We start from the raw sequence: 12,224 nt of genomic DNA, 5'->3' as shown, positions 1-12,224 counted from the left end.
ACTAATATAAACACTTATGCGAAGAAATGTTATATTTTCGGAATTTTGCTGAAATGATTGGAAGAGAATGGAATACCACAGGACCCGAGTGCGAATAATAGAAAATTTACGCTCAAATAGTTACGTTCGAAATAAAAGCAATGCATACGTAAATATCTGTCTATCTGCCCGTATAAGTATATGCACATTCATTATCTCCAAGTGGTCTTTGTGAGTAGTTAAACTAACATTAAATTAATAACTTCACAATAGCAACTGCAAAGATACAGCAGCAACAATGGCTGCAGGTAATTTTTCACTCATACGCAGTGCTTGCCCGTAATAGGACAGCTCATAAATTATGAACATAAATTACTTATATGTTATTATTATATAATTTCGAAAGAACGCGTTCTGAACAGTTCACCATTGGAGAGTATTTTAAAATGCAAAAATAATAGTGTGCCTAGCAGAGCAATTGCACTTGGATACTTGGATACTGTGGATTTAAATTACACTTAATTATGTTCTATTTTAGTAGGTGTGTGTATATTTAGTAGATACTGTTCCATACATTTATGGACTGCAAACAAATGCAAATTTGCTGCAATTAAATATTGCAACAACGCTAATTACAGAAGTCGTGTTTTATTATAATTTCACTTATTTTATTTCTGTAAAAGTGATTTATGAGGTCCATTCCCATTTCCATTCTAATGAAATGGAAATTTAGTACGGACTCATATTCTGATGACGATTGTGAAAGTAATGAGGTGAGTTTATAATTTCCATGAATTTATAAATTTAAAATTATGGGATTATTAAATGAAAAGAATATACTTTAATAGATTTTTGAGAGTTTCGATATTATATTTAAAACATTTTTCATAATTTGTAAGATAGTAGATTAAATTATTAAATTATTAAATGATTATTAAATGATAAAAAATATACTTTAATAGATTTTTGAGAGTTTCGACATTATATTTAAAACATTTTTTATAATTTGTATGATAGTAGATTAAATATGTGAATTTCTTTATTAAATTTATGAATTCAAGAATCTAACTTTTAATTAAAGATATAACATAATGTTTATAATACCCCCTATAAAATTGAATAAAATATTGCTAAATAAAGAGTTAATCATATTTCATCATCATATTTCTAAAACTATTTTCTAACTATTTCGTTTTACATTTTTTTTATTATTTTCATTTTGAAAAATCAATTATTTTAGTAAGAAATTTACCATATACTAAAATGTATATACGATTATTTTAATAAATAAATTTTATTTTCAAGAGTAGTAAGGTTTCAAATGGAATTATTAATATATTTATTTCATTGGTTTTTTATTACAACGATAATAATTTACATTTTTAAATATAGTCATTAAAAAGTTTTTATTCCAACAATTATTTGTCATTAATTGAAACAGACGAAAATTGTATCTTTGAAATGTAAGAGTAGTTCTTTTTGATTTGGCAAGTGAGAAAGATAATGTAATGGATAGATGATGATAAATGATTTTTAATTTTAAAATTTTTATACTTTATTTTTACAAAAATATTAGGGGCATTAATACGAAATCATGAAAATTAATCGTATGAAATCACTTAATTGAAAATTTGGAACTACGAACAAAGTTTATCATCGTCAGTGAGATGATTGAGTTTATTATAAAATTGAACTAAAATTTTTTTGTAATTAATCTTCAGTAGTTTATATTAATTTTTTTTCGAAGTCATTTTACTCCGTTTATCTCAGATTATCTCCCGTTTAAAAAATGTTAGCGGCACTCTAATTTATTTACGTTGCGTAGAAGTTGCTGAGACGTAGTTCACTTTTTTATATTGATTTAAATATCGCAGTTTATTACCTTTAATCATTATTAAAAGTAACTTTTAGAATATATCTCAAATACAAGACTAATGTGTAGAAATTCCACTAATTAGATCTGTCTTCAACTTTAAGTCGTTTGTAGGTAAACTATCTGATAGTCTTAGGATTTGGGTTGTACGAATAAATCCAATTTGTCCATATCATGGTCTTAAACTTACATCGAAATACATCATTCAAATATTGATAGCAGACAGTGATACTAATCCTTAAGAAAACATTTGATTGATATAATATTGGTAATTGCGATTGCCATAAAAGAACAGTACATACTAAGTATTTTGAATAAAGACCAGAAAGTGTCTGATTGTAGACAGACATTTTATTGTAGATATTAGATTGGAAAAGGATTTCCTAAAGCAATAGAAAGTTACAGAGTCACAGAGGGTCAAAACACAGATGACATTCTATTTTAATAGAATGGAGCACATTGTTGAGATCGAAAAACAGGTCTTCGGCCTTCAGATAATCTGCATTACATTAGTATTACCTCTACGTAGAAGAAACTGTAGTTATAAAAACTTATAAGCTCTGTAGCGTACTTATTACCGAGAATGTCACTTCAGAAGCAACTTATTTCGGTTATAAATTAAATAAATAAAATCGAAAATTTATCTGATTTATCTGTTCTATAAATGTATGTACAAAAACAAATCATTGAAGTGAGGTTTTGTTAAGTAAAATTGTGAAATATAATTTAAATATTCTCTTAAGGTAATATAATGAAAGTTACAGAGAAAGTTGCATAATATATAATATAAGATTGATTCACGTTAACTTAATAACGAGTACATACCTATATTACAATATATATCCATTATTACTGAAATATTTTAATTAATACAATACAACTTCATTATAATATATACTTTTGTCAATTTAAAAAAAAAATTTATTTTTATGTATTATACAATTTAATACAATATATTATAATATTATACAATACAAAATAATTTTATTATAATATATATATCTGTTAATTTAAAATAAAATTAAAGACTATGTGTTCACAATATTTTAATATTTAAAATTAAACTTAATTATTTTGTCTCATTGATTACAATTTTATATATTAAGAAGAAATTTATTTTGTTTTTAGAATAAAGTGGGCTCCCTCTATTAAATTTACTTATCAGTGTGCAAGTAGTACTGAAATAGTACTTCAATATACTGTACCTACTGAAGACATTAACTCCTTTCACAAAATGTACGAAAATTCTTGTTCATATCAAACGGCGCTGGACCTAAAACGCGTCTCTCCTCCAACGTTAACACAAGTCAAAACTGAAGACTGCCTTACTTTAGGTCAGTGTTCACCAGACTGGACGTCATATCGTTTCCATCAATCAACATTCGAACAATTGAAGCAAAGTGTAGAGAAAGCAAAAGCAGCTCTACAAGACCGCAGCACATTTTTTGGGGCTACCAGCGCATTTAGGTATAAGTTAGATATAAACAAGTTTTAAGTATATTGAAAAATTAATTTACATTAATTATTAAATTTTAACTTTAGTGATATTTACTCTACACAACGTTTAAGTGACACTCTAGACACACTACCTAATGTACAGAGCAGTAATGGAGCCAATTGTATTGGTATTGTGCACAATATGAATTCAAGCTCAGTGGCCAGTTCACCGAGTATTGTATTGAATGGTAATGGTATAACAACAGTTTCGTCTGCTACGACAGGCCAACGTTACCGTTTGGATAGTTTGCAACCTGCTGGCTGCTCACCAGGACAGCATGGCGTTATCACCTCAACAGCTCCACCACCTTTAACGACAACATCATTAGATTCAGCAAATGTAGAAACAAAATCAAGGGGTAAGTAAGAAATTTATAATCTCATTCATGCTATATATGTTCCATGCCCTCGCAATCCGTAGTCATTTCATATAGTTTAACCAAAAAAAATATATTATTGTAAGGATTTATGGAATGGCCTGTATTTCAGTGAAATATGTCTACATTAATTTCATAATGATACACAATTTGTTGGCATTTAATAGTCATATATTTTGTTTTGTTTGTATGTTTACTGAACTTGACAAGCTGCCCAACTTGTCCAATTCACTTACCGTCTTCATCAGTAGATTCCTGTTGGTAGCCACAAAGCACAAAAACTGCCAAAAGACAAACATCTAATAAAATTATACCAACCTTCTAGTCAAGAATTTTGTTCATTTTTCTATCTTCTATAATGAATTTCAATTTGACATGCAAGCACAAGTACATGGAATATTTAAATAAATTGTCTAAAGGTAAAAACCTTTCAGGTCTCAAAGGCTTCACAGAGGTATTTTAAAAATATAAACAATGGCAAAAAAATTAAAAAAATAATAACAAACTTAAACCTCAGTTTTCCATGCTTTCGTCATACTAAGTCCTTAACTTCTTGAAACTGTTTTATGCCATGGATTAAAAACTCTTTTCAAGATGTACAGCAAATTTATATATTTGTGGACTTCGCGGGTATTTATCGTATTTATAGCGAGGAATGGTGAGGAATGGCGAGGAAGTAGAAATATGCCAACAAAATGGTCAAAATGTGATGACCCAAACGAGTTCGCGGTTTACCGCCTCGTATATTTGTATAATGTTACCTTGCCAAGTTTTTTTATGATAGAAATACTTTTTTATGGCATTTATTTTTTTGCCAAAATTTAGGCAACCGTTTTAAATATTTTTATTTTTTACATTTTATAGTATATTGTGTCCACTGGAATATATTTCCATTTTTTTTACTACTTTTATGTTATTTGGCGCGAAAATACTTAAAAACGCTGTGGTAAATTGAAAACGTGGAAGCGTTCATGGGTTTGATTGTTAAAGTTTGAGGTACCGCCGACATATGTAAATTGTTAAGACAGTTCCTTTTATAGACGTGAAATGTGGCAACAACGCGAACGGATGTGGAAGATTTGTATTTCCGTTTATAAAGATTTACATAAAGTATTTAAATATTTTTTTAATATTAAAATAAATTTTGACTTATATAAAAAATTTGATGGAGATATTAACGAAATATATAAATCTAAACTAAAATTAGATTAAAAAGTATTTAATATATTTCTTTGACATAAATTAAAGAATTGGGAGAAAATATGTTATGATTGTCTAAATTTATATGATTACCCTTCCCTAGAACTCTTAAATCCAAATAATAGTGGTATTATCTATAGTCTGTTTCTTTGTTATAAAGAAATCATATAGGGAGTGTGAAGTGTGCTGTTGGATGGGGTGTTGTAGAGTAGTAATTGGTCTTTAATACACCGTTTTGAATGGCCTTCATATCTATTTATTTTGTAAATGATTAAAGATTTTAAATATTATGGTTTTTTATTGGAAAGTAATTGAAGATGTTTTAAAGTGAATCAAACAAAATTCGACATAAACATCGGTTAAATTTAAATACGCGTTTGTCTCTTCCTCCATCGAATACTTGATATCAGAACCTCCTATGCAACACCAGATTAAATATTTGTATAAAACAGTGATACCAAAAAAGTTTTTTTTCTAAATAACGAAGGTAATGTATACAATACATTCGATATGACGTCTTGATATTACATCTTTCGTTATGTGGAGAATCTACTGCAGTTGGAAAATAATGTTGAAGATGTGATAATGTATACAGGAGAGACATTAAAATGCAGAAACAGATACGCGAATAATAAACTTCTAGGCAACTATAGAATATAAAACCAAAAGAAAACCAAAAAGAAATTTGCTTCAGCTAAAGATCTCTGGAATAGTAAAGACCTCTATGGAAAATATGGAAAATGTAATACTTTTTCAAAGAAAGTTTAGTTTAGTCACAAAAAGTGGAGTGAAATCAAAGATATGGCTGTGAAAGACATATGTAAAATATATATATAGATTGATCGAATATGCCTAATATTTACTAGTTTTATAAAGGGTACTGAAGCTGATGTTGAAACTGTAAAGCAAAGTTCTTGTACTTTAGTAATTCTGAAATAGGTTTTTATATCAAAATTAAAAAGATTTATGTGATAAAAACTCGTTTTACCATTTTAGTAGTCATATAAAGAAGGTCTAATAGTAAGTTACACGATAAATCGTTTTAACAAGCGATTAGTTGTTAAATATTTTACGCGCTAGTTCCATACTTCCATGTATTACGACTTCATTCTCAAGATTATTGATATCTATGTGTTTTATGATATTATTACTATATTTTAGCTAAGTATTCTCTTCCTTAACTAGAGGTAATTCATGTTTGACTGTATATTTTACTTTTCGCTTATTTCTTAACTCAAAATTGGTCTCACAAAGTATGTAACTTTGTTAGTCCTAACAACTCCTTATCGTTAGAATTTCGACCTGATACACAACTCCTCTCTAAAAATTTTTCTCTGTGCGCGTCTTCTCTAGATTTGTGTATAAAATGTTAGTACTTGACCTTGACTTTATTAGTCTCCACTTTTTCTCTCCTCAGACTATTACTTTTTTCTTGAGATCGTCTTTTGTTCTTACGACTTGATTAAGCCGCATAAGTAGCTGGATATGCTGAACAGTGTCAGTGTCTTCACTGACAAAACTCATTGTTTATTCGAAAAATCTATTGTTTATTCGAATTCGATTATTATTCAAATGGTCATTGTCAACTCGTAAGAGAAAAAGCTTTTACGAAAATATTTTTTTATGGCTGTTTTATGGTATTCTGTGTAGGTTTGCTTGATCGAGAAAGAATTCTAGATCACCTAATTATCTGCTGTGCCCACAATACCACTTATTGATAATGGTAATTCTTCGTCTATGTTCTGGGCTGTCAATGTTGTTATTTTTTATGGTCTTGGCAATCTACAAACTATAGTCATTATAAACCAACTGAACGTCCGAATTTTGCTTTTATCTGTCAATACTTAACAAACACTTCGGAGGTCTCACACATTCCTTAATTATGCGGTAGAGTCTTGATCCACGTAGGGTTTTGAATGAGATTTAAACAGGAGAAATTCTTTTTTGATTTTTGATGTATAATACAATTTGTATTTTCTAGTGTGAAGTAATCAACACAAGTCAAATCCTTATTGAAGAATATGAATTTGGAGAGGAATAATCAGAAATGAAATGCTGAAACAAACACACTGAAGCGTAATGTCCTTTGATTCGAATTAATTGCTTGTAAATATTTTGTTTCGTCTTGTTTCTGCTGCTATACTTCAAGATAAAAGTATCTCGTTTGCCGTACATTTTAGTGCCTTATCCGTACAAATTATGATTTCTTTAGGGTAAATTTTTCACTTTAGTGTCCTTTTGAGTAAAGTAAAATTATTACACGGTTTCTTTGTGTTTGATTTTTGTGTTGGCATAAATATCGAAGACAATGTCAGTAGAAAAATAAATAAAAAATGCCAAAAAATCCTTAAACCCCTAATGGGAGGGTAAACGCCTTGGCAACTTTTCGCTTAGTTAATTTTGATATATGAGATATATATGTAAGAAATATTTTTAGATACAATAAATATTTTTTTAAGCTATTTATTGATGCTAAAGACGTATACTGCCACAATTGTTGGAGGGTGGAGCACAAAAAATTTTAAAGATGGCTGCATATTCAACTTAAGGAAACTTTTTTAAGCGCCATAAATTTGTTGTCAATGCTTTTCGGTTTTTGGACAGGAATGTATCTCTTTTGATGTGGATGCTGCTGTTGGTGGTTGTTAGTATTGTTGTTGTTCTGAATAAACGGAACGCTTCAAAAAAGAATCTCTCATGCGTAACTCATTATTTTTCTTTCACAAAAGCAATTGCAAAAGTTTGTGAAGAAAGGAACTCATTTGTATGTGAAAATGCAGACACAAAGAAAATAGAATGCATTTATATGCTTTCTCTAGGGATTCTTTAAGTATTTAATAATTTTCTCAATTATCTGAAAGTTCATTCTCATATGGATTGCTCAAGCGAGAAAATGAAATTGCAGAAATTATCTTGCAAACTTTTAGAGCGTTAAATATACTATGCTCTCATTTGTGTCATTATGCTAAATATACACATCTGCTGAAATATTGCAAATATAAGTATATTTAATATAGTTGCATACATTTCATTCTCCTATTTTGCTATTTAATAAGATTCTCGCAAATTTCATTATATTAGGAAATATATTCGGATTTAATGAAAGTTCTCATTTTTTTTCTAAATTTACTACTTCCTAGCATCACCTTTATTGTGACTTGATTATTGAATTAAAACATCTCTTTACATTACTAATCAACAATTTATTACCTACTAATTAAAATATATTTGAAAACTAACTATTTTCTAAATTGACAGTAAAAAGAATTGCCATAACAACCCTATTTTAGGTTTGCTCTCCTCAAGCGATATGTCTAGGTCAAGAATCTCACGTCGTTTCTTTATTTATGCTCCTGCATTACATATCGTTTTAAATAAGATTTTTCGGGCTCTTTGTTTAACTCTTTCAGCTGCAAAACTTACCCCACAGCATGGTCTTCTAGTCTCTAGTCTCTTTATTGCATGTTCATATCAGGAGAGACAAAATGTAGTAGTCAAAATCTTAGGAAAATAAAAGTCAATAATTTGGAAATAGAAGGAAAAGACGTTGTGAAATACTTAGGCTTAGGGAAAAGCCTAGGCTTAGGTCACTTCGCTGATCTATCGCAGCTAATGGATTGGTTTTTGAAGAACTAATTGTAAATCAAATTAATCGTAATAAATCCTTTTACTACTATTGACTGAAAAATTTTTAATTTACTTCAACGTAATAATATTTTTATTCAGAAACAGTTTTCCTAGCGTATTCCCATAGAAATTTATTTTAATTTAATTTTATTATATATGATAATTGCAATATCAAATTTTTCAATATATAATCAATTGGAGAAAAAAATACACTCCAATTGAGAGTTTTAAAAATTGAAACAAATTCACTTTTCTGCTATTTCGATTCATCCATAATGACAGTGCAAAATGTATCTTTTTATTGCTATTATTTATATATTTCTTTGTGTTTTTTGCATTTCCTGTCATACATCGACGGCATTGTGCAGCACATTTTCATTGATTTCGCATCCATTAGTCCTGCAAGTGTTACGAGTAGCTGCACACGCTACTTTTGTTGCATTGTCCCATAACTTCGTCATGCTTGTGCTGGTATACTTAAGCCTTTGTCTGCTCGGACAATCGCAGAAGACAGACAGACACGCATAACATTTTAATCTCATACCCGATAATGATATCGCAAAATCTCGAGTTTGTTTATACCAAACAGAGATTTACGCCAATTAAGCACTTTTTTAAAACTCTCAAAGGACTATCAATATGTGCGCTCCACCCCTCCGATTAACCCTCTTGTGCTTGAACGCGCTATATTTTGTATGTTTGCATTGTGGTGCGTTACGCGGTTCTACACGAGTGGTTGTGTCTCTAGTAGTTTTAGTAGTGAGTTCCCAGTATTCATGCATGTAAATTATTTATGCGATTATTTACAGATATCACTGCTACCAGTGCTAATAAATAAAGTTTCAGTTAGTTTCGATTATGTGACAATTATAGTCGGGTAGATTTATGATGTTGGTTAAAGTGTTTTTTGGGTGTGGGAATTGAATTTTGTGTGGGGCTTCATGCCTTGATGTAGCAAATTAAAAAGTGTGTCAGTTAACAGTTAACTAATTTATTGGTTAAAATTTCGTAGTATGATTCAACCAAATTGGCAATGGGAGCAAGTAACTACGTTGATGACATCTTCTAAGTTCTTGCTTTTATTTATATCAAGTTTTTTACTTATATTTAGTGACAAGTTGTTACTTAATTATAATTTGTATTTATTTATTTTCATATATTTTAGATAAATCTTCTGCGGGTTTATCAACCACATCTCTTGGTAGCGCAAACAACGATAGTCATCGTAGTTCTAATAAATGCTTAACGGGTAAGTGAAATGCTATAAAAGTACTTTCACCCTTAAATTCCAATTTTTGAAAATCCTTAAAAAAGTTAAAGCTTTTTGTTACACATCCAGGACAATCACCCTTAAATTCAAGCATTTAAATTTTAACGTTAGAGTGAGCTGTTATCCATTTAAGCAACATCCTTGTAGTCCTTATAGTCCTACCTCAATTTAAGACACTAGAAAAATATACGGAAGCTGTTAATGTTTTATTTGACTTAGTATACAAATTATTAATGGATTAGATAATAATATTTTTTTAATTTTTTTTATTATATAATAATATCTATGACTTATATTAAAAAATATTTAAGAAATATTTTCTTTATTATTAATTTTGAAACGAACTAATTGGTCAATTGTTTAAATAGTAGATAACTTTTAAAAATATTTTTAAAAATTATATATCATTTTCACTAATATTTTAGTTATAATCTATATTCATTCTCAGAGTCTTTGACTATAGATTATAGTTGAAATATTGATAAAAGGAAGATATAATGGTTAGTAACAATTCAAAAAGAATTGACGAATTCAAAAATAAAAATAATAAATAATATATTGTACTATCATTAAAACAATAAATTAAAAATTATTTTTGTAAGTAAATTATGGTTTTTAGTATAGAACATATTTATGTCAGAGAGTTCTATTTATATTTATGAGTTTTATACTACATCTTTTCAATATGTAAATTTTAATGTGTTAAAATATGTAAAGAACACAAAACTGTGCAGTAATAAAAAATATAATTATACTGTTTGCAAAATCATATGTAAGGAAAGTCTAATAATCTTCAGGACCAATTTCCTTATGCAAGAAATACTAAAACTTGTATGAGAAGGGTGAGACGTCCATATTCAATATTCACTAAGATATTGTAATGCAATATCCCAAATTCGGTTCATTCAAATGATATAAGTTTTATATCAATTTTTAGTTCAATCAATCTCAAAATCGGTTCATCTAAACAGCTGAAGTTGTGAATTAATATCTAGTTTATCAAATATCCTTTATATCACGCTTAAAATATATTGGATTCAAAAGTTATACCGATTTAAATTTGATTTAAAGTATTTAAATACCATCCTTCAATAATGGATGGATCCAAAAATCAATGTGGTAATATATTTCATAATAAATGATATGTACCAGAATTTACTTGTTATGTTTATTAATTGATTTGAATTATATTCTCTTCATAAACTCTATTTATAGAGTATAATCCGATTTGCGTTATATTGTATTCAGATAATATAAAAATTTACTATTAAAATTTAATTGGTGACAGTTATTACCCTTCTTTCGTTTAGTTACTTCGCGATATGGAACAGAAATACCTTGTTGTACCTATTATATATATATAATATTATATTTAATATCTCTAAAGAATTCTTGCCTAGATTCAGTTTAATATCGAATTCATTATTAGTTCTAATATAGATTATAAGTCTTTAATTGGTTTAACTAAGTTTGCATTAATTTCTTAAAATTCAGTGACAACTACATCCACATTCGGCAGATACCATAAAGATTCGTATCAGTACTTAATTATTATATTAAATATCCTTATTTTTATTTATAATCTTAAATTTATAAACATTTTTATCAATTATATAATGAAAATTTGTCACACTCGCTTCAAGCACTTAAGTCATATAAATCTCAGATTATAGCTTAATTCAACTACTCGAGAAAGTACATACTTCAGAATGACCTCACACGCAGTAGGACATAATAATGGGAAAGTTTGTAAACATTTGTACAGATAAGACTAAATGCAAGTAAAAATATTCAGAATAATAACGAGAACAATCAAAATAGCAATCAAAACATTACAGGCTTATAGCACTAAAATTTTGATGATAATGATGACTCTTAAGTGCTCTTCAGAGTTAATCCTATTAAGCCATGTAGCACACGACCATCCCCTTTTACGATATGCATAAATAAGACATATACGCATAGGAATAAATGTAGTAGCAACTGTTGCAAGTCCAGTTGAGGTAGTGTGGCAAAAAATTGTACTCATTCATCTTCTGTAAGGATTGCTTCACATTGTCCTGGAATAATGAAGCTAATCGTCAGATAATAAAATGATCAATATGCGCTATTGAAAGAGATGCAACAATATCGTGAGAAAATATTCCGAACAATTAATAAAATCTCAATTTTTGAAGTCATAAATTTTACTAGTTGCGTGTGAAGTGTGGCAGGGGTGGTTAAAAAAGAGATACTGCTCACAGGGGAGTGGTTGAATAGTGCAGATAAATGAAAATTTTTACAATTATTCGTATGATACTTAATAATTTTATATCATTTGCGATATGATATTTCGTACTTAGACCAATTGTTAAAAAAATTCATAGATTTTCAAATACACGAGATTAAATCAAAAACTGGA

General features: G+C 28.6%; 1 protein-coding gene across 1 annotated transcript in view; it reads left to right on the top strand.

Annotated features, from left to right (window-relative positions):
- The window catches only part of LOC119677344 (DNA-binding protein D-ETS-3-like), a 22,086-nt gene extending 12,276 nt beyond the window's left edge, over nt 1-9,810 (top strand). The window contains exons 5-7 of the mRNA XM_038088650.1: nt 2,981-3,319; nt 3,395-3,708; nt 9,719-9,810. Coding sequence (XP_037944578.1) covers nt 2,981-3,319; nt 3,395-3,708; nt 9,719-9,810 — 745 coding nt within the window. The remainder of the gene's footprint in view (nt 1-2,980; nt 3,320-3,394; nt 3,709-9,718) is intronic.
- The last annotated feature ends 2,414 nt before the right edge of the window (nt 9,811-12,224 follow it).

The sequence above is a fragment of the Teleopsis dalmanni genome, chromosome 1, assembly GCF_002237135.1.
Source record: "Teleopsis dalmanni isolate 2A chromosome 1, ASM223713v2, whole genome shotgun sequence".
Taxonomy (NCBI): domain Eukaryota; kingdom Metazoa; phylum Arthropoda; class Insecta; order Diptera; family Diopsidae; genus Teleopsis; species Teleopsis dalmanni.
Note: the sequence above shows the minus strand (reverse complement) of the source record. Positions and strands in the feature narration are given on the sequence as shown.